We start from the raw sequence: 23,678 nt of genomic DNA on the forward strand, positions 1-23,678 counted from the left end.
CCAGCATCACCATGGAAGGATGTGGGGGCAGTGGAGCCCAAGCTGAAAGAGTTGGTCTGTAGTTAGTAACGATACTGGTTGTGAAGGTAAATTTAATTAGTTGCAATATTTTAACCGAAAGTTACTGAGTGCCTGTTTTCATTGTGATGATCCCACGTGTACTCCAGACTCAATGGTTTTGCTCATGAAGGGGTCTCCAGTACCTAGTGAATGTGGCAGTTGTTTACATCACCTTTAGTACAATGTGTATGTGTTGCATTAGAGGTAGGTACACGCTGAGATGGACGCACAGAAGGGCCCATTTGACAGACTGAATACTCACCAGGGCGGCGTAGTTCCTAAAGGCTGTGTTGGGGACACATCTTGAAGGGTAAGTGAGGGTTTAGGAGTGGACAAGGACTTTACACTCTTGGATGTGGATAATTCATGAAAGTGGAATTAGTCTAGGCCCAGTATAGCTCTAGTGAAGGGTAATGCCAGTAAGGGCAGGGCTTTATGTCTCTGATATTAGAGCCCCGTGAGACCTAGAAGATCTGACTTAACAGTGCCTTAAGCAGCTTGCTGTCTACCAGACAGTCTGGCATAGCAATTAAGAGTAAGCTCTGCAATTAGGCTGTGTAGATTTAGATTTCAGCTCTTTACCCAATTAGCGTGGAGAACATGAACAAGTGCTTAACGCGTATGGGCTTGGCATAGAAGTATTTACTTCATAGAAATAAACATTGCATGAGATAAAATATATTAAGTTTTGCTGAGAACCTCTGGCACACAATATTCAATAAAGATGTGTTTGTTTTGTTTTCAATACTGAGCATTGAACCCAGAGAGCACTAAGCTACATCCTCAGGGTTGTTTATTTATTTTTATTTTTACTTTGAGACAGGTTCTCACCGGCCTAACCCCTGTGGTTCTCCTGCCTTAGCCTCTTGAGTATTAATAAAATTTTGGTTGTTATTAAAGTTTATTATTGTTAATTTTGACTGTCCATATCGGCCTAGAGCAGGAACTCCTTGTGGGCCAAGCGCAAAACTGGCTCAATGTTTGATTTGTAAATAAAGATTTATTGGAACATAGATGTGCCCATTGACAAAGTCTGCTTTTAGATGCCACAAGTGTTGAGTTTAGTAACTGTGGGAATGCGTGTTGGCCTGAAAAGTCTAAATGTGACACTTTATAGAAGACACTTACCATGTATTATAAGGCCTTTGTGGAAGAAATTTAGAGTCTGAGAGGATAAAATCAAATTCTTTAGCTCTCAAGATCTCCATTAGTTGCTTCCAAACCTGTTTTTTCCATTCTTAACTAGCAGATTGGTCAGCAGTTTTCTCTCCCTTCTGTTTGCCTTATGAGCTGCTCTCTGCTGCTCGGTTGTGATTCCTGACTGTTTTTAGATGCTCTTCTGTCTCCCATGAAGGGGCAGCAGGAGGACCAGGATGAGAGGATGAGGGTCAGGACCTGTGAGGCATTCACTTGGCTACAAAAGCTTATGCCCCTGTTCCCAATTTTGTAATCAAGATAAATTTGTTAATGCAGTATTTTAAAAGTAGCAGTTAGTGTAAAAGATCTATGGACAACAAAATATAAAATTTCCTTTCTGGAAAATTTGGTAATGTTATTTTTAAAAAGTGTGGTTTTATTGAATTACAATTGGCCAATTAAAATTTATATATTTAAAGTATACTTTATAGTTTCTGGATATAAGTGTACCTTGAGTAGTGATTCCCACAATTAAACTAATTCACTTATTCATCATCTGACATAATTAGCATTTTTGTATGTGTGTGTGTGGTGAGAACAGTTAAGATCAGCTCTCAGCAAATTTCAATTACTCAGTATGTAGTTATTAACTATAGTTACCATGCTGTACCCTAGAACTCCAAACTGAAAATTTCTCCTTATGGCCAGTGTTGCCCTCTCCTCCTACTGCAAGCTTCGGACAAGCACCATTTTATGCTGTCTCTCTAAATTTGACTTTCGTAGATTCAATACTCAAATGATAAACCATCAGAATTTTAAATAAATACAGAGTCAGTATTACTGGCGTTTCTCTTCTTGGATTCTGACATGGCTCTGCGTAGCACTGGGTAGCAGAGAACATGTGGCTCTTACTTAAGCCATTGTCAATCCACACTCCCACTTTTTTTTTTTTTTTTTTTTTTTTTGGCGGAACCAGGGATTGAACTCAGACCCTTGCACTTGCCAGAGAAACGCTTACTCCACTGAGCCATTTCCCCGGCCCCACTCCCACATTCTTGCATGTGTGTGAGGGTAGAGTTTTTTTGATTTTGCTTTTGTTTGCAGTACTAGGTATTGAATCCAGGGCTTTTGTAGTGACCTATATTCCCAGATCTTTTAAACTTTTTTAGTTTTGAGACAGGGTCTTGCTAAGATGCTGAAGCAGGGCTTGAATTTGTGGTCTTCCTGCCTTCACCTCCCGAAGTGCTGGATTATAGGCGTGATTCAGAGTGACCTGCTGGCTGACTCCATGTATAACATCTACTCAGTCCACGTCAGCACTACTTTCATAAAGTATATGGGGTGACAACATATATATGTAGGAATGTTTAAATTTAAAAAGTGTACTAAATTAGAAGACCTATTATCATTAATCCCCTCAAAATCTTATCCCCACTTCAAACACCCTTATCTCATGGTTCTTGCCACTTTTTAAATTTTTTTCTGAGACAGCCTCTTGCTCTGTAGTCTAGGCTGGCCTCACACTGGTGGCAGTCCTCCTGCCTCAGCCTCCTGAGTGCTGGGATTAGAGGTGTGTGTCACCATGTCTGGCTACTTGTCACTTTCTGACACAGCTGTGTAAGTCCGCTTGCACGAGTGTCTTTGTGAGGTATACTGTAGTGAATGCTGCTGCTGAGTGCCATCCAAGGGAAAGGCAGGCCCAGAGCAGCATCACAGTGTGTCCTCTGCCACTGTGTTTACCGGGTGGCTGTGCTATCGTAGGACTTCTGACTCTTCTCCAAAGTCAAAATGACCATGAATGGTTCATGTTTTGAGTGAATTCAGGGAATCAAGGCAGCTGTGACAGGGTGAGTGAAGACACGACAGGGGACTTCCAGGGCTGCTTCAGAACTTGGCAAGCATGACGATCACCGAGTTCAAAGTCGGGGGAGTATTGTCAGAGTGGTTAATGGCAATGAGTCATGTAGTGTAAAAAATTTAGAAAACAAACAATGTAAATAATCACCTAATGTTTCAATTGCATTGTGTAGCTTATAATAAAAATCTGTGTATCATCTGATATAAAATGACAGGATGAAAAATATTTCTTTAAATTTCAAATAGCTTATTTGAAATGGTTCGCTGAGAGCAGTGAATCATTGGAATAGCAGCATTAGATAACTCATGTTGTTTATTATGAAATCTGAAAGGGTCACTTGTCACTGGCATACATTTTTAAAAAATGTATTTAGTACAGGGTCTTGCTACACAAATCGGACTTATAGTGATCCTCCTGTTTGCAGCCTCCCAAGTGCTGGGATAACAGGCACGTGCCACCAGGCCCAGTCTGTAGGTCGCCTGTTTTGTATAAGGTGCTGCTAAGAAAGGCCAGAGAGTGATATTAATTGAATTTTTATGTTTTCTGATAAACATTATCAAGGCAAATTTTTTTGGATACTGGCTTTTGAACTTACTTTGACATTTCTTCACAGTGCTGCAAATACTAATTTGTTGATAGGTTAAAAAACGGGTCTAATTTGTTTTAGTGAAGAAGGTTTGAAAATCATCTGTCGAATTATATTAAATCAGACAGAGTCCTCTCTCCGCAGAATAGGCGTGGCAGAACGGACAAGATCACCTTTCCGTTGCTCAGATGTAATGTTGAGATGGACTTTATTTGATGTTTCCATAAAGTAAATTAGTTATTCTAGCTGGCTATCACTGTGCTAAAGAGATGAAATGTAATATTGAACTTGATGCTATTTTGTTCTCTAAACCCTGTGAAATGTTTCTAGGTGTATAGTGTTGACTGGAGCCAAACCAGAGGTGAGCAGCTTGTGGTGTCTGGCTCCTGGGACCAGACGGCCAAAGTGGTATGTCCGCGTTCCTGTAACTTGGCAATAACTCTTCTTTCCTCCAGAGTGTCTATTGCGCTTTTTTTTCCCCCAAAGTACCCTTCTGTCGCTTTAAGACTGAACAGTTTATTTCTCTAAATAATGTATTAATTAAAACACTAATTTGAATTTAACATTTTCTAGTCTTGGGGCTATGAACTAAAAATTAGCTTAGCTTTGGTTATTTTTGGCCCCTTAAATACCATCTTACTTTAAAAATAGATCCTAAAGTAGGTATGTCTATATGGTATATTATAGTATATGTAAGAGTACGTACTTGAACTTACCTCTGGTAATTGATCTGTTCATTTATTTGTAGTGGGATCCAACTGTTGGAAAGTCTCTGAGCACCTTTAGAGGCCATGAGAGTGTCATTTATAGCACAATCTGGTCTCCCCATATCCCTGGTTGTTTTGCTTCAACCTCAGGTAAATAATTCTGATTACAAAATACTGAAGAGTGCTTTGTTTCTTCCATTAGGTGGCACTGTGTACCCTAGATTCAGGGAAGATGAGCGTGTGTTCTGCTGTGTTTGTGCTCCTAAGACCTTTTTATACTTTACCCAACTACTTGACAAGAATTAGCTGAGGCCCAGATTACTTTTGTTCCATGATTCTAACTCCTACAAAATGACTCCTAGTTTCTTGGTAAGGACAGATCTGTGGGTGGTAATAGCATAACGAAGAAAAGAAATACATTTGAAAGAGAAAGTCTTTTTGGTTTAGAAGAGCCTTGAACCTCTGAAGCGCACATGTGGGCCTGTCAGTGAGTGGGCTGACTTTGGAGCTGGGAAGGATGGCTTGTGAATAAACACTGTGTCATTGGCTAAAGCCATCACAGTAAATCCGAGTAGCCGGGACAAACCAAGCAGAAGAAACTATTTGTTATTTTATTTATTTTAAAAATAAAAGACAATTTATTTTAAGGTGGAAGAAGGGTGAAAAGACAGATAGCTACTCTGGGCAAGAAGGGAGAATTTGAAAGCAGCTTGCTGCAAAACTTTAGAAAACTTTAGAACAGAGCACAAGTGGGCCAGCTAATGCCCTACACTAAAATGGCTGACGGTTTCTGTAAGTAGTCTGACTGGAAGACCACCATGTCTGTTCACTTACATATTATCTATGGCTGCCTTCCCATGCCAGTGGCAAATTCAGTAGCTGTAACAGAGAACTACTGGCTCTCAAAGTCAAAAGTATTTACTGTCTAGCCCTTTGTAGAGCATGTGTTGCTAATCCATGCTAGAGGACCATAAAAGGAGATAAAAAATTGGAAGCTCTTTTGCACAGGTACTTATTTAAAGGAGGAGAAAAAGGAGGAGGAGGTAGTGTGTTTCTAGTATTGTGTTCTCATTTAACTCTCCAGTATTCAAAGACAGGTAGTAAGTAGGATAAGTGCTCCTTTTTTGCTAATACACTGTGTCAGTACTGTGAGTTGTTGACTTCTGCTGAGTGGTCTCCACAGCAGATGTCCTATTATAGCAACCCTTTTCAATACTCCATTTTCTTATTTTTATTTCTAAGAATTAAAGATGATCAAATTTATCCAAACTCTGGAGGTATTATTTTGTTGGTTAAAAATACTCAAATGGAAATTTTCAGGTAAATTGTATACAGATATATCCATTTAGATTGTGGAATTTTATGAGATACTTATTGTGGATTATGATATCTTTGTATGGAGGCATAGTTAATTTAAAAAATGTTTTGACTGTAACAAAAATTGATGGCTTATATTCTAGAAAGGAAACTAACACTACTACTTTTAAAAAATTTCTGCGTTACCTAAGTCTGTTTATTTGTCTATAATCTGAACTAAATCTTTTCTAAAATATTGTCTTTGGGGATGAGGCCAGTTAAAATTTTTTCTAGTCACATTTCTTTTTCTAAGGATGACATTTTACTTTGGTCTTTTATCTTTCTGTGACCCTGCTAATCACAAGGCAGTGCATATACTAAGTGATAGCAATACTAATATACTTAATTTGACCTGTGTAAATAACTTGAGTTAATCAATTTTTCTACGTTTAATTTAATGAAAATTAAATTATAAGTTTCATAGTTTGTTGCGAATTAGAATCGTATGATGATAGTTTAATAGCTATAATTTTACCACTTTATATTTTTACCATTGTTTGTGGAAATTGAATGAAAATTCTTATAAGGATGTAAATTACATTGACAGAAAGAAATTTTTTTTAGAGCAAAGGATATCATTTGGCCTTTTATCCTTTACTGTAGTTTCTTTTTTTTTTCTTTTTTTTGGTGGAACCAGGGATTGAATTCAGGCCCTTGCACTTGCTGGGCAAGTGCTTATTCTACTGAGCCATCTCCCCAGCCTCCCACTTTACTGTAGTTTCAAAGGGGTCACGAGACCCTGGATGAAATGGGTACTTCAAGTAGACCCACCTTCCAAGAGGACAGAAGCACACTTCCCTTCCGGTGAGACTGTGAAGGCTGCCTGTCTGCTGTGTGCTCCAGAAGGCAGCATTCGCAGTGAATTAAGTTTAATAATAAGTATAATTTTACATATTTGAAAAAATACTGGTAAGTAAAATGCCTTAAACTACTGATAGATTTTTAAACATTCTGTCATTTTTCTGTTGCATGTATGTTTGTTTTTATTATAATTTAAATGATTTAATGTGTAAAACTGCTTTCATTTCTGTTTAGGGGAGCTGTTGGGGGTAGAGTCCAGGGCCTTTTTTTTGCCTATTAAGCTCTCACTCCAGCCCTCTTACCCCGTCTTTGTTTTTAATCATTGTTCTTTTTATGCTTATGACCAAATATAAGATCTAGTGACAGAATCATGAACTAATATAGCTGCATTTATTTAAACAGGTAGAATTATGTATATTATCTTTTATTTGAGTTGAGTCACATGTACTTTTTCCTTTTACACTGGCCTTTGTGTGGCATTGTATATAAAATATTGACTCTGGATAATGCATATGGAATATTTAGTGTATAAGACTGGGTATAAAAAGATTAAGTATAGAGTTAGCAGTATAATTACAACACTTAATTTTTTACACTGTCAGTATAGTGTGCATGGGTAGTATATAAAATTACTTTATCAAACAAAATGAACATTTGCTTTCAGAGAAGAAATCGTTTGTTTAGTTACATTATTTTCTTGTGTTATAAATATTGGTCCTATCAGCTTTGATTAAGAGTAAAAAATTTGAACAAAACTGCATTAAAGAACATCATTTATTTGCTCATATAGTTGAAAAGTCTAGAATTAGATCTGGCTTTCAAGGTGTGGCTGGGTGTAGGGCTCTGTCTTCTGTTGTGTTGGTTTCAGTACCGGATACCTTATGGTGGCAAGATGGCAGTAGCTACAGCCCCTATTAACTATCTAGTCTGTCCAATAGGAAAAATCTAAGAGATTGCCCCTCTAATTTCCACAAAAACTGTTCTCTCCATTGGTTTTACTGAATCCACGTGGATGAGTCTGAGCTAATTATGCTACCTGAGGAAAAGGGATCTGATGTTTTGATTGACTCAGGCCTAGTTTAGCTGCTGCAGTTGGGAATAGAAAATGGTAGAGGGGTATATCTCAACTGCATGAGTTGAGAGGATGGAAAGAACGAATCCCGCCAACATGGAAGCAAGTATTCAACTAGATTCCAGAAGATTGGGCCTCATTGAGTGGGCTGCATATTTAAGGCCTAAAATAAATCATATTTGATGAATCAGATCAAGCACTGAAACTAAGCCATGAACTATGTTCCTTAAAAGAAGAAAGATTTAAAAAACTTTCCTATGAAACTGGATTCAGTAAAGCCATTGAGAGTTTTTGAACATTTTTTAGAAGGTTGATTAATCAAACATTGGCCATTTTCTTGAAATATTCCTTCCTGGTGATTTTCAAATAGTAGTGTACTTCATAAATTTGAAAAAAAAAAAAAAAGGAAATTTCTTTTTCATTGTGCACAAATATTCAGAGTTGTGGTAGAGTAAGAAGTAAGCTCTAAAACTTGTATTGTGCTTTAGTTATTTCCAAGGAGTCAAGAATGTTTCTTACCAAGTTATATAATCCATCAGTAGGAGACAGACTATTTAGCAGATTTTGTTTGTCTTGTTTCCATATGTATTTTGTTTCTTCCTGTATTTAGGACAGGGTCCACAGCATCTGTAGGGTCTCACTACGTAAATCAGGCTCATGGTGATTCTGTTTTCAGCCTCCCAAGCGCTAGGATTACAGGCGCGCACCACCTTGCCCAGTCTTAATCACTGTCTCAGTGTGCCCCGCAGGCAGGACCAACATGGCATGCTGGGGATCGAACCCCAGCCGCTGCCCTCTGCCTAAGCAGGCGCTTTAGTCCGCTGAGCTATCAGGCCAGCCTTTCATATATTCTTTCACATCGCTCAGTGCATTTCACAGCCAAACATTAAAATATTTTTACTGTTGTTACGTAAAATAGAGGAGTAGCTATCTTATTAGAATTTTGAAAACATACCTAAGTTCCTTTTGTTCATTGAGAGAGACATTGTCTGCTTGTTTGTTAGGTGTTTACTGAATGCTCATCATTTGCTGGGGACTGGCTTTTCAGTGTGGAAGAAGACAGTTTCTGCCCTCCTAGTGCCTGTAACCCAGGGAGAAAGACATGTAAGAAAATGCCAGAAGCTCACAATGACAAGGGCTGGACAGTTCTTTGAAGGAGCAGTACTGCAGCACCATGGTTAGGAATGTGGGCCCTGGGGCCGCACATCAAATCCCTACTCTCTACACTGCTGCGAGACTTGCTCTTTAACCTCTGTTGCTCCATTTGTTTTTGTATCGGAGTGATAATATCCACACCATGGGGTTTTGGCCATGACTGAATTAAGGTACACAGAGGACACTGTGACCCAGAGTGAGGGCTTGCAAAATGCCACCACTTTTTATAACATGAGTGCTCAGAACTCTGAAAACACAACTGTGATCCTTGAGCTTGCCAGGGCTGGCTGATCGGGGACACTTCCCTCAGGAAAGAATAGGTGAGCTGCCAGTTTCTGAACAAGTTAGTGTGAGGAGAGGCGAGGTAGGAGGCAAAGGGGTGGGATGCGGAGAGGCAGCACACTGCTAAGGAGTGTCAGCACGGTCTTCGGGTTGCACACGCGCTGCAGAATGAATAGCGCTGATCTGAACACCAAGTCTGAGAACAAGGCTTACAGTAAGTAGCTTGCTCTAGACTGAATGTGGAATGTACATGTTGCGATAACATGCTGGCCCAGTGATTCAAAAACCTGCCAGTCATCAGAGTCATTGGTCGAACTTAAACAGCAGCAGAACTCTGGACCCATCTTAGTCCTGCTGAAACAACGCCTCTAGGGAAGCATGTTTTTAAAGTACAGCTGAGTCACGTGAGTCACATGATGAGCCTGATTTGAGAAGCACTATGCTAGTCTGTGGAATAGCTCTGTGTGAGATGCCGAATTAGTGTTTTAGTACAGCGGATAGAAAGAATTCCATGTGTGTTTTGGTAGGGATATATTCATCCCTCTTTTGTAAAACCCAGAGTGATTTCAGTGTTAAAATCGAAGAATAAGTAGTTTCTTAGTTTGGGCACTCTTTAGTTTTTTTTCTATTTTGTGAGTTATAGTAGTCTCTGAAAATGACTTGCTTTATCTTCTTGCTTACAGATAAGGTCTTGCTATAAAACATAACATGATCTTTACATAAAAATAATTTGAACTGCAAAGCTTATGGTTGTAGAACCCAATGTTGCTGTAAAGTATTTGGTTTTGATGGTAGCTTTTTTGTTTGTTTGTTTTTTGTTTTGGATGGTAGTTTTTATGATGGAAAATCAAGATGTATTTTTATGTCTAACCTTGCCATGTACATATAGTTAATTATATAACTTCTAACAACATATATTTTAAGATAATACATATATGACAATATAGTATTTAGGCTACTCCAAGAAGTAGTCAACTTAAGGGCTTACAGTACTGTATTTACAAATCTAGAACCAAACTTCTTATTAGTTAAGACCAAGAAGGGAGGACTTTCTAGGTAAATAGATCTAGGTATCATTTCTCTAGCAGGGTTCCTGTAGGACACTCTATTTTGTCTAATGTATAATAGTTGTTCTAGTACAGAATTCATAGTTCTAAATTATATAAGACAGAAAGGAATAATATTCAAACATTTTATATAAAGAAGATTAATATGAAGTAAACTTTCTTTTGAACTGTGAAAACTAAATTACTTCTATTACAGACTCCATATAATTGCATAAGTCATAGCCATGCCTGAATGTGTGGGGTCCAGCCGGTAGTTAAAATAAACTTCATTCTGCTATGGTATAAGAAAGTCATATTACATCTGATAGGCATCTGGCATTTCAATTAAATTATTTAGGCCCAGAAGTACCCTTTTGGCACGCAGTTCACTTCACAGTTTTAGGCTGTTTATACTCATTGTTCTTACCCAACTTCCTCTTGCTGCAGTTTGAAATCAGATATAACAACAGCCAGAACTTCCTATTCTGCTGGTTCTGCCGGTTGCAGGTCTGCAGCTGATAAGAAAAGCTGGTAATTCAGGTGGGCCTGTGGTACTATCAGAGAGCCCTGATAAATGTCTGGCTGACAAGGAAAGGCCAGTTATTTAGAAGATGTGATTTAAAGGGAAAAAAATACAGATGTCCTAATGTCTGAGAGAGTTGAGTGAGTCATTATACCATTTGGCTAAAAGATTTCTCTCTTACCTGGGAACCAGAAAGATGAGGGCAAAGTACCAAACCTGTACAATAGGAATGGCTGTCCAAGAACTGGAATTCTTAGTTCCTGAAGAATAGTCATCACATTTTTGTGTCACTTGAGTTAATTGCAGGAGGGAATGATGTAAGATATAGCTTTTAAAAATTTGTTGCTTAAATGTCATGTTGCAGAACCAAAATACTATGTCAGAGAAATAGAATAACCTTCCATCCAACCTCTGTTGTGTTGTTTAATCTTTTACACATACACAAAACCATGTGTTTCCTTAACTGTGCAACGTGATGAATTTCCAGGGTAGCGAAACAGATGTACCCCAGGACCCCCTCCTGTTCTTCACGCTATTACCTGCCTACTGGCGTCACCTGGCTCCTTTCTAATAGCATAGGTTACCATTGCTGTTTTATACTTTGTGTCCGCTTTCTTTTGCTCAACACTGTATTTGGTGATTGATCCATATCAGTGCTAAAATAACTTAATCTCCTAATACACACTCACTGTGATGTGTTGGTGCTTTGTATTGATTTACATGCCCAGATAGGGTGCTTACGAGGTGAGCTCGAGTTCATTGGCTTTCAGGCAGCGCTCTGTAATCATAGCTGTGGCTCACTTTACAGTTTCAGACCTAGTATTAGATACCGGTTCTTAGCTCTTGAGCATCACTTTAGCATTTCGTGTGTTTTAATGGAAGTCTCCTGCTGAATCAAATGTGCTTCTCTGGGGCTTGGCCTTTTTAAAGATAGCAGATTGGGAAGAATAGCATAAGAGTAAGCATCCCCTTTGCTGGCAAGTGAGAGCATGTGGTTATTGTGACATGAAAGGCATGCTCTGGCAAGAGAAGGAATGATTACCTTTCCCGAGCCACATTCTGGGTTTCTCATCTGGATTAGTCCCTGGCTGGTGACTTGACTGCAGGCTGGCCCTTTCCCCACCATGTGACATGTGGTGCCAGAGGCTCCTGAGTGTTATAACTAGTAAATTCGGTATGCGAGGGATTGACATTTTTTCAGTGATAATTCTGAAAAATCCCAAATAGTTGCCTTTGGACCAACTGGGTGTGATCTGAGTCTGTGATGAGCTGTGGGTCCTTTTTGAATTTCTTGGTAAAGAGGACATATGCTCCTGCTAAAAGGGTGTTGCTGGCAGACCAGACATTAGCCATCATGTTACTTGGCTGTAGACACTGAAGCCGAGGGAAAGTCATGAAGGATCATTGATCAGAGCTGTTTGGGATTCTGAAACAAATCTGGCTGACTGGTGGCTCACCAGAGATAGTGCGTGTTTTTAGGGCCCCTGAAGATATTTGAAGCTCCAACCTGTACCAATTCCGAACTATTTCCATTTGGTACATTCAAACTCATCATTCCTTTCATCCCTACTGTCCTTAGATCCCAAAATATTAGTTACTTTTATCTATCAAAGTGCTTTTCAGCCTTTTATAAAGTACCAGGATGATGTTTTTAAATTAAAAAAGAAAAACCCTTACACAAAGCAGTAGTACATATTTATGATCCATAAAAGTATAACAGAAGTACTGTTACAAAAACACAGACCAAAGCATACCAAACTCATGATTGTGATAGTCTCTCTGCAGGAGGTTGGGGAGAAATCGGCCTGTAAGTATGATAGAAATTTTGACATCGTAGCTTTTAGTGAGATTTGGTTTCTAAAATGGTGATAGCAAAATCTGACCAGGTATTCTCTGTGTGCATAGGTAAAAGAAAGAGAAAAAATTTTCTGTCTAATTATAGAAAAAGTAACATAGAAAAAGAGTAATTTCTCAAGAGTCAGCAAGCATTGACTGGCATTAGGCCCCTGCCAACATAGGAGGCAGCCTAATATAGTTATATAGTGCTGGGAACTGAGACTGTGGATTCTGGTTCTGGTTCTTGTTCCATTGCTTAGTATCCTGGGGTGAGTGATTTCATTTCCATATGCCTCAGTTTCCTCATTTACAGAGTACTATAGCAGTTAGTACTGTTTCGTATAATTATTGTCATGTTTTTATAAAATAATTAATGTGTATAAAATGATTAGAATAGTAGCTTTCACATAGGAAGCACTCAATAAATATTAGCTGTTATTCATGTTATTGTTAGGGGAAACAGGAATGACTTCTAAATATACCACCTCACCCTCCTGAGGAGTTGGGATTATAGGTGGATACCACCATTGCACCTAGAAGTCCTTCATTTTTAGTAGTTCTTAAAATTATGGCTTAAAAAAGATGAAAAAAGGTGTGTGTGGGTATGTGTTGGAGAAAGAGAGAGAGAGAGAGAGAGCCAAAAAATGTATACATAGGAAAGGAAAAACTTGTATAAATATTTTAATAGTACATTTATTGAGATAGAAGTTTTATACGTGTTTCCTTTGGCCTCTATAATTACAAGAGATGCTCTGATTGCTGGCCATGAGTTTCTAGACATTTGTGTGTACAGTGAACTGCTAACGTGTGTATACATTTTTCTGATGGACTCTTTGTATACACATATACAAGTGCATGCACATGCATGCCTGCGCGCACATGCACACACACACCAACACACACACACACACACACACACACACACACACACACTAAAGATGGCAGTATCTTTAATAGTGAAAGTACTTCTACTTGGTTTATTATTATGAGCTCATTAGGTTATTGAGCATCTGCGTGGTTTCTTGGGAAGTCATAGTGTTTTCCTTTTTTACCAGGTGACCAAACTCTGAGAATTTGGGATCTGAAGTCCGCAGGAGTCAGAATTGTGGTTCCAGCACATCAGGCGGAAATTTTGAGTTGTGATTGGTGTAAATACAACGAGGTACATTGCGCGGACCCATTTTGTGCAGCCGGCAATGTTGAAATGTTCAGGATTTTATTTATCTTTGTTTATGTGGACTTTGGTGGTGTTCCTGGCCCATTAAGTTAAATTGAGTCTCTTTCATTTCTAACTAATGATTGTGACTGACCTACATTAGCATTAATTGGATTTAAGTGCTCATGAAACAGGCAAAATAGGAAACAGAAATTCTCGAAAGTTCAGCAGTGCAGCCTTACTTGTTTGTTTTGGGGACCTGTTTTACTGTTTATATAATATCTTTTCTTGATTGCTCTTGACCCTGCCACTTTATCTACTTTTGCTCTAATTTCTTTTTTACTTTGCTAGGCAGGCTGCTGAACTATTTGTTACTTGACTTTTAACTTGACAGGCTTTTTTTTTTTTTTTTTTTTTTCCTGAACCAGGGATTGAACTCAGACCCTTGCACTTGCCAGGGAAGCACTTATTCCACTGAGCCATCTCCCCGGCCCCTTAACTTGACAGTTTTTAAAAATACTTCGTTTTAGCTTCCTTTTTAAGCCTAATTTTCATGCTTCTGTAATTTAGCAGTGTCTGTGTGTAACTTTGCAAACCTTCAGTTAATCATACAAACATATGAATTAGAGATAGGAATGGATTAAGTATGTGTTAAATACTTACATGCTTCAGGTGGTATCTTGAAAGTGAAAGTGAAAACTAGGTAAAATGCGTACCTTACTTTTTAGAATAATTAATGAAAATTAAGATAACACTATATTGGCAAAATTCTTTAAATGAAAATAAACAAAATAAAATACAGACTCAAATAATACTTGATCTAAACAAAAACATCAATGCAAATGACTTTCAATCTCTTCCATCACAAATGAATTTCTGTATAGAAAAATTAAATTTTGGCCTATATGTCTATACTTTGAATTATAAAAAGATCCTGTGAGGTATTTGATTATGGTTGTACAGGGTCTCACTTTGCAGCTTGGACTCATAGTGATCCTCCTGTCTCAGCCTCCCCAGTGCTGGGATTACAGACATGTGCCACCATGCCCAGTCTTGATGGCCAGCTTAGTGTACCCAGGGCCAGGGCTGGCACAGTATGTAGTGCTGGGGATTGAACCCCAGTCCCTCAGTCCCTGTGCTTGCCTAAGCAGGCACTTAGTCTGCTGAGCTATCTTACCAGCCCTAAAAGTTTTGTTTTTAAATCACTGAAATTTTTCCTTAATGCACTTAGTAAAGCCTAACATATTCAGATAATGAGTTGCTGCTCGTGTTGATGTGAGTGTGGACCCAATACTTGGTCTATTCAGCCAGAAACTCAAGGGTCCACCTCAGGTTCTAAATAGCAAAATTTGTAAAACCTGACTATTAGCTATAAAATCAACATTATTTCCATAGATTCTTTGGTCTGATCAAATAGTGTATTAAGATGGGGCCTAGAGAGTTGGGAACAATGATTTAGAAAAATATAAAAATTTAATTTATGCCCTTTGCTTTTTTAAATAGTCCTCCACTAGCAGGCTTCTTTTTCTTGAATGCCTGGTAAGATCTCAGAGCATGTTGAAAATGTTTTAAAAAGAAAGGTGGCCCATTTGTCATATATTTTAATCTCATGTATACTTATTCCTACTGCTAAAGGTAAGTTGAACAAGTCACAGTACTATTTAGGATTATGTCTTTTTTCTCTCTGCAGTATTCCATCAAATACACAAAGCATATTGAGTTTCTTTCCTCTCAAGTTAGATTAATTTTGGTCAATGTTTGTTTTGTTTCCTTTCTATACTTGTCATACAACTTCTCAAGAATGACTTCTCAAATAATTACCAGAAAGTAGATTTTATTTCTAGTTGAAAAGGCTTAGTTTTGCTTAATGACAAAGAGAGCATAGCTTAATGTTCCTCTGAATTGTTCTCAGAATTTGCTAGTGACGGGAGCAGTTGATTGTAGCTTGAGAGGATGGGACTTGAGAAACGTACGACAACCAGTGTTTGAACTTCTTGGTCACACCTATGCTATTAGGAGAGTGAAAGTAAGTTTTTGTCTTTTCTTTTTATTCATACCATAAATATTGAAATTTAAGTATAATCAGTGAAGCATGTATAAAAGGGTGTTTGGTATTTAGAGGTTAGGGTTATTGACTGTGTATGTTTTATAATAATAAATATAAAACATTAGATAAAATATTTGAATAATTATTGAATGAATTAGGACAATGTAGACATTTAGTACTTTAGGTTAAATAGGATGGTTCTTATGCTGTCATCTTCAGTTACTACTCCTAACATTCTTTAACTAGAATAGTCTATTTTTAGTATCATATTTTTTATAATTTTCCATCAATGGAAAGTCTCTTTGCTGTGTTTAAACTGGTGTAGAGGGGTAATTAATTCTTTCTCTTCTTTCGTATGATGACTTACATGAATGTTCCCAAATGTGTCAGGTGGAGAAAGTTATCCACTCTGTAAACAGCAGAGGGTGTCTAACTTTTTTGTGCTACTCTCAAGAAATTTGCCTGGGTTGTGGAGTGATTTAGGTCAGTTTCCTAGCTTTTATTTAGACAGGTCCTCTGAAATCACTGTGGAAAACATTTTATTAATTAAGTCACATCTCCCAGTTATAATTTCCAGTTTTTACTTTAAAGGTGAAAATGTACCTTATTGGTGTTTCAGCAAGACAATTATATTATTCTTATTTTAAAAATTCCTAATTTTTATTTTTATTTATTTTTAAATTTTATTTTTTATTTTGAAGAGTAAAAACAAAAGCAAGAAGAAAAATCAGAAACAAGGATGGAAGCAGGGTAACATACAACAATACGTATGTTACAGATTTTTCGAAATAAAAGTAGCTGATTGACGATGTTGATATATTATCTATTTTATTGTCAAACCTGTTGCTCAAATTAGCAGATAGTTATATAAAATTGGACATATGATTGAATATTACCACTTGCTTTCAAGAAACTTTAAATTTTTGTTAGTCTTTTTTTCTTACCTTTTTAAAAATTTATTTTTTTCATGTCAGATTGATTTCTTTGTTTTTCCATAATTTTATTGAGAAACAAATAGCAATAAGACAGTTTCAAACCAAACTGGTAGGACGGTTTCAATAATTAACATATTGCATACATTCTTCCTAGTGGTTAACTGCTGTACAAGATGCGGACATGATATCCTATTTACAAACACCATTAGAACAAATTCCTCTATTCATTAAGAGAATGTAACTATATATCTATCCTAACCACTTTGAATACACAGATACAAAATGCCTCATTTTGATTAAATTAACATTTTAAATTTGGCTACAAGACCGCATAGGAGACACAGTATCCTGTTTTGTTATGTATGTATGCATGTATGTATATGCATATTTAGCTAGCAGTGCTGGGAACTGAACAATCTTACACATGCTAGGCAAGTATTCTACCACTGAGTTATATCCCCAGCTTGCTTTATTTTTTAATCACAATTTTATGTGTATAAGTTTTTAGGAATTAAAAAATATTTTCTAAATGTTTTAGAGTAGTTCTGAGAATAAAATAGGATGAGACAGTGAAAATGCAAATGACAAAGATAGATCTATCTATCTATCTATCTATCTATCTGATGGCCTGCTGGCATGCCTTAGTGATACTTGCCTAGCGTGCTCATGGCCCTGAGTTCAAACGCTGGCACCACACACACAAAAAAATGTGTTAAGACAAATACCAAACAAATATAATTGCAAGGGGGAGTCTATACAGTATAGACTTTACTTATATTAAAGTATAGACTATTCCTTATAGTAAAGATGTTACTTGCTTTAAATTTCCAGTTTTTGTTCATGGTAATATTTTTCTTTAGGTGTAATATACAGGTAACATGAAAATTATTTTTAAAATTGTTTATTTTTGACACTTATGATAGTAATCATGATACATATTCATAGAATTGGTAAAATCTATTATTATTGTATAATTATATATTGTATATTCAAATCACTCATATTTGTAGAATCATATTTACATAGCTGATAACAATTTGTATTTAATTTTTCAAGAATAGCTGTGGTTTTTTTTTTTAAAGTTGTACTCAGTTCTGTTTTGCATTTATTTATTTATTTATTTATTTATTTATTTATTGTGGAACTGGGGATTGAACTCCGGCCCTTGTGCTTGCCAGGCAAGCGCTTATTCTACTGAGCTATCTTCCCATTTATTTATTTATTTATTGTGGAACTGGGGATTGAACTCCGGCCCTTGTGCTTGCCAGGCAAGCGCTTATTCTACTGAGCTATCTTCCCAGCCCCAATAGCTGTTTTGATTTTTTTTTTTTGGCGGAACCAGGGATTGAACTCAGACTCTTACGCTTGCCAGGGAAGCGCTTATTCCACTGAGCCATCTCCCCAGCCCCAATAGCTGTGTTTTTAAAATAACTCTCTTAAGTGAGCTCTAGAAAGCTCAAGGGATGGTTTTCTTCGGAGAATATAAAAGTATTTTTCCTATAAATGGATACTTAAAAGAGCATGTAAGGTTCTGGAAAACATAATTTTAAGTGACATCCCTTAGTAAAGTTAAATTTATGGTATTGTTCATAGAATGGCCATAGGAGATAGCAGGCAATAACTAACTTTTTTTTTTTTTTTTTAAAGTTTTCACCATTTCATGCTTCAGTGCTGGCGTCCTGCTCCTATGATTTTACTGTAAGGTATAGTGGTTTAAAAATACTTTATCGTGATATACCATTTGCATCTTTGTAACTTTTCTGAAAGATAATGTATTTATTTTGCTAATAATATGCACATTTCCTGCCTTTTAATCCTCTTTTCCCTTGATTAATGTTCTCAGCCCACTCCATGCATCATATCTACCCCTATGTCTTCATTCATGGGCAGGACTTTCTCTTCTGGTGGTGGTTTTAGATCAGTGACAGGCCTGATCCCTGGCTCCTTTCCTTTCTGTTTTATTCCTTGCTTCCTAGATTGTACTTGATGTTCACAATGGCATATAGCTAGAGCAAATGGGACAGCTCACTGGTATTATTTTGTATTTCTTTTCATAGGTAATCTGAAGTACAGGTATGTCGAGGACGTGGCTTGTGTAGTTTTATTTGTTCTTGTTCTGTATTGGTTTATGTGAGGACACTCCACGAAGTTTGGATTTATATTGGCCTTACTGTGTCAGTTACCCAGCTCTCCCTTCTGCACTTCTGAGTCAGTATTTGATATGGGAGAACTATATAACTTTGTTTGTGTAAAATGTACTATTAATGGAACATATTAAAACAATGGCTTGAGAGAAATTACATGCCCTAACTTAGTTTTCTTCACTGATCCAATACAAGAAGGCAGACAGAGTAGGAAATATAATCACACTGGGCTCCTAGCCCTCAATTTAAAAGTATAATGTAGCCGGATTTGGTTTTGCTTATTTTGTTTTTAAGTAGGCTTTATAAAGTAGTAAGGAATAGAGGTTTTTAGCTTGGGAGCCAAAAAATGGTAACATGATAGACTGAAAGAAAATTTGACAGTTTCCCTCCATCTGCCCTACGCATTTCCAAAGTGGAACCGTGGAGCTGGACCACTGACTGGATGGTAGAGCTGTTAGTGTGGATTCAAAGACCAGTGGCTTACTGATAATTCAGTGTACAAGAATGTAAAGGGAGGTAAATACAAAGAAATCACAGCAAAAAGCTAATAGCATCGGGAGGGAATTAATGTTGGAAGAATGAAGGAAACAGCCCAAGAGCAACAAGGGGAAACCGCATTCCCTCCCTTGTCTGTCACATCAGTACAGGCGAGGATGGCCAGGCGGCAGATCCCTCAGATGGGATAAGCAGGATGCGATGGGAACTTGGACTCTTCTTGTGCATACAGTGTCGCTCATGAAATTAAAAGGGATTTCTGGATATGGAATCTAGTCCTTGGGTTTTAGGAAACTTTCTGGTGTCTGCTTGCCAGGATCCTTAACAAACTGAAGTATGTTATTGGTATTTTGATTATCCTGATTTTCATATACTCAGTTTAAATTGGGCTTTCTGATTTGGCTGTCTTATCAATCAAATCCATAGTAGTGTTTCGTTTCTGAGTAAAGGAAGAAACCTAGGGACTAGTCATGCTTTCTCTTTTGGAATTGTAACTGTGATCTTTATCTCACTTACTGTCCCAGTTACTTTTCTCCCATTGCAGAGACAAAATACCCAACATCCACAATTAAGGAAGGAAAGGTTTATTTAGCTCACAGTTTGTGGAGATTTTAGTCCATGATTAGCTGGCTTCAAGGCAGAGTGGCACATAGCGGAGGGCAGCAGTTCATGGCAGCTGAAAGCAGCACGAGCAGAAGGGAGGAGCAGTGGCTGCAGCCCAGAAAGTCTCTCGGCCTTCCTTAGGTTGCATTCAGGCTACCTGTGAGTGTAGCACTCACACCCATAATCCTAGCAGTGCTGACACCCATAATCCCAGCATTGGATCATGAACTAATCACCAACTCTGGAAGCTACCCTAGGACTGCAGGAGGCTTTGGGGACACACCTAGACATAACTCATAACACTGACCACTCTGTCTTACTTATGAGTGTAAGTACCCTTGAACAGACAGTTGGAAAGTGTCTTACTTTTGTAGATGGAAACTTGTCTCAGTTATATTTGATACAACTGGTTATGAACTGCACCCCTAAATCTTACAGGTACCAAACCATGCTCAGAAAGCTTGACTCAGTCTTACTTTTCCCCTTTCTACCTGTAAGATTTAGGCCTTGTGCTTTCCCGAGCGCTGAACAACGCTGCAGACTGGGAGATGGCTTGGGTCACGGTTCTTAGGTATGGTTCCGAGTCAAGTGTCAGAACTGTATGTGGAACAGTTAAGACCAGAATTAAAAATGAGAGATCTTTAATATTGGGTTGAAGAATATATTTGAATAAACTATTACCCTATAATTTAGAGCTTGGGTTTCTCTACACTTACAACCTTTTTTTTTTTTTTTTTTTTTTTTTTGGATACAATACAGGAAATATAGGGCCTCAAAAATTTTTTATTTTTTGGAGACAGAACTACTGAACTACTGGCTATATAATTTAGGCTGACCTTGAACTCACTGTGTACCTCAGGCTGGCCTCAAACTCATGGCAGTCCTCTTGCCTCATCCTCTCAAGTACTGGGATTATGGTGTGACCACCATAGCTGACACATCTTGTTTGTAGTGCCTCAGTGTCTTTTTGTGCAGTTACCTTGTTTATACAGTACTATAATTTTTGCTGGTTTTACATACAGTACTATAGTTTTATGTTCTGTTATACATTATAGTACTACATTTATAAGTTATACAAAAAGCAAAATCATCAATTTGGAGTTTCCTGTGACCATTTCTTTTCTTTAATTAATTTTTATTTTTTTGCGGAACTGGGGATTGAACTCAGGCCCATGAGCTTGCCAGGGAAGCTCTTATTCCACTGAGCCATCTCCCTGCCCCTGTGACCATTTCTTTGTTCTGGATATTGTAATATACATACTATAAACAATTCCTTATTAGGTGAGCAATTCCTTTAATGACCTAGTCTCAGGAATAGAGCTCAGCTGTTAAAGGAGGAATGCCTGTATTCAAAGTACTAATATCTAGCCTCGTGGACCCACAAGGTGGTTACAAAAGATACACCCCCAACCTTTACCTTGAGGCTACCTCTCAACCCATTCCCTGCACTTTCAGCAGAAGACCTTAGGCATTTTCTTTTTTAAAAAATTGTAGGATTCAAGCACAAATCACAGTTTCTATCCAAGCGCGTGAGTTCATCTGAATCTGTGCCTCTTTACTCTTCTCCCTTGTTTGAAACCCGTGGGCTGGATGCTCCTGTACGCTCCTTTGCCTTTGTGACTTTGTCCATGAGATGAGCTCTGGTCCTTCCTAGTCGTCAGCTTGCAACACCCTTGACTTTTTCCTTCACTGGCAGCATCTCCTCTGGTCCTATTTTCCCTTTAACCTTGTCTTCAGTTTCTCTTCCCGTCTTAGCCAGGCTTTTAGCATCCCCCAAGCAGAGGTTCAGCAGGGCCATTTTAGGGCCCTCAATGTCCCAGGCTGGTCTGCTTTGGAAGGCTTCCCCTCTATCATTGAACCTATGAAATGGGTCAAATCACTGATCAAGTAGAGTGAATTATATTGAAAAAGTCTTTATGCTTTTGCCTTTGAAATGCTTTGGCAGAGTGTCTTACTCATGACTGACTGATTTCTGGCAATCATTAAGCTTACTCAGGAATTCTTATGAAGTAAAAAGGTAACCTAGAAATTGTTTTCAAAGAAGTAAAATCTTTCTAAATATGAAATTTTTCAATTAATGTTAATTTTAAATTTAATTATTTTAAATTTTTAGCTCTGGGATGTTATGCCCCTGCAAGCATAGAAAAACGTAGGCCTGTAGTTGTGTCTCTGTTACTCCTAAACTCACACTGGCTTCGCCACTGAAACTGCTCTGATCAAAGCTACCACTGACCTCTGTGTTCCTCAGTCCAGCCCACTTGCCAGCACTTGCGCTAGCACTTGCTTTGTCAAACCTTCCTTCTGGAAACTTCCTTTTCCCTGGAACTTAATGTTTTTGCTTGTTTTTCTTGTTCTTTGATACTTTTTATGCTTTGTCCTGGAGTCTCTTTCTGTCCTTTGAGCTTGGGCACTTTCCATTGGTCTAGTGCTCTTTCACATATCCCGTCTAAGTGCTCATTCCCAACACCCCTTTCTCTGACTTCTTTGAGAACACATTTAGCTGTACGCTGGACACAAGCACCGGAGTGTTGAAACAGTATCATGTAATTCTGAATTCTTTATTTCTTACCTTCCTTTTGGGGTCTTCCTTATTTAATCTACCTGTTAGCTCAATTAATAGGAATATTATCTCTATTCAGAAAAGCCTAAAACCTTGAATACCCCTTTTTTTTATATATATATATAGTTAGTACAGGGTCTACAGGGTCTCACTACACAGGTTGGACTGATAGTGATCCTCCTGTTTTTCAGCCTCCTAAGCACTGGGATTACAGGCACATGCTACCACAGTCTCATCAGCCTAAATTGCAGGCTTAGCATGCCTCGGGGTTGGAGGGTTCCTCCCCCGCTCCACTGCCCACACTGCTTGCTGGGGATGGAATTTCCTTTAAAAAAAAATGGTGAATATTTTCCCAACAGGGAATAAAAATCTTAAGCCAAATTGCTTCCCAATGATTTTTAGAAATAGAGCTTTAACATACCTTATATTGTTTACCTCTGTACTACGTAATTCTGAATTCTTTATTTCTTACCTTCCTATAACTAGGCCTCTAACTGTATAGTCCAATATATGATTATCAAAGACTTTTTTTGTTTTGTTTTTAACTTTCTGCAAAGCTTTATTCCAGAGGGGCTAAGTCCTTCTTGGCAGCTGCCTTCCTCATGGCGGCCAGCATGTTGTTCAGCTCCTCTTGGAGTGGACGTGCATCCCCACCCTTTTCTTGATGAACTTGAGGGTGCATTTGTTCTTGGAGACCTTGAGCAGCTCCGTGGCGTGCTGCTAACAGGGAGCAAAGCTGTACACCTCCCGGATCATGTCCTGCACGAACTTGGGGTGTTTGGTGAGGCATCCACGACAGCGGCTGTGCCTTGCTTTGCTCACATTCTTAGATACCTTGTGGCCCTTGTTGAAGCCGATGGCCATGGGATAGCGGATGGCCATGGCTGCTGTTCTTCTGTGGTTGCCATGGCAGAAGGCCAAAGCTTCTTTATAAAAAGGAAAATAAATATACAGTGGAAGAAAAAACAAAATCATTAGAAAAACTCTTAGTTTTGAATGTATGGATGTGTGTGTGTGTGTGTGTGTGTGTGTGTGTGTTCATAACTCAGAGCATGCTGGCAATAAGACTAATTGTACTAATGACTTGTATGGATCCACTTTCTTCTTACCTATGTGTGGTGATCACTGATTAGCAAGGTCAGAAAAAATATGTGTAGTGAATTTTCATTCCTTGTGATATGAGTTAAATTTATCTTCTGAAGAACGGTAAGTTTGATTGGATGGATATTTTCAGTGTGAGAACAATCATTTTAACAGAAGGAAAAAAGATCTAGGATATATGTTCTGCAGTTAGCTGTTTAATTTTTTTTTTTTTTTTT

The 23,678-nt window shown here is 38.0% G+C and overlaps 1 protein-coding gene across 2 annotated transcripts in view; it reads left to right on the plus strand.

Annotated features, from left to right (window-relative positions):
- Positions 1–23,678, plus strand: part of Pex7 (peroxisomal biogenesis factor 7) — an 83,261-nt gene that overhangs the window by 15,292 nt on the left and 44,291 nt on the right. For both annotated transcript variants that reach the window (XM_004628532.2, XM_023712275.1), the window contains exons 4-8: positions 3,972–4,049; positions 4,390–4,498; positions 13,475–13,581; positions 15,488–15,601; positions 18,205–18,260. In XM_004628532.2, the coding sequence (XP_004628589.1) occupies positions 3,972–4,049; positions 4,390–4,498; positions 13,475–13,581; positions 15,488–15,601; positions 18,205–18,260 (464 nt within the window). The remainder of the gene's footprint in view (positions 1–3,971; positions 4,050–4,389; positions 4,499–13,474; positions 13,582–15,487; positions 15,602–18,204; positions 18,261–23,678) is intronic.

The sequence above is a fragment of the Octodon degus genome, unplaced genomic scaffold (genome assembly GCF_000260255.1).
Source record: "Octodon degus isolate 3935 unplaced genomic scaffold, OctDeg1.0 scaffold00024, whole genome shotgun sequence".
Lineage (NCBI taxonomy): Eukaryota > Metazoa > Chordata > Mammalia > Rodentia > Octodontidae > Octodon > Octodon degus.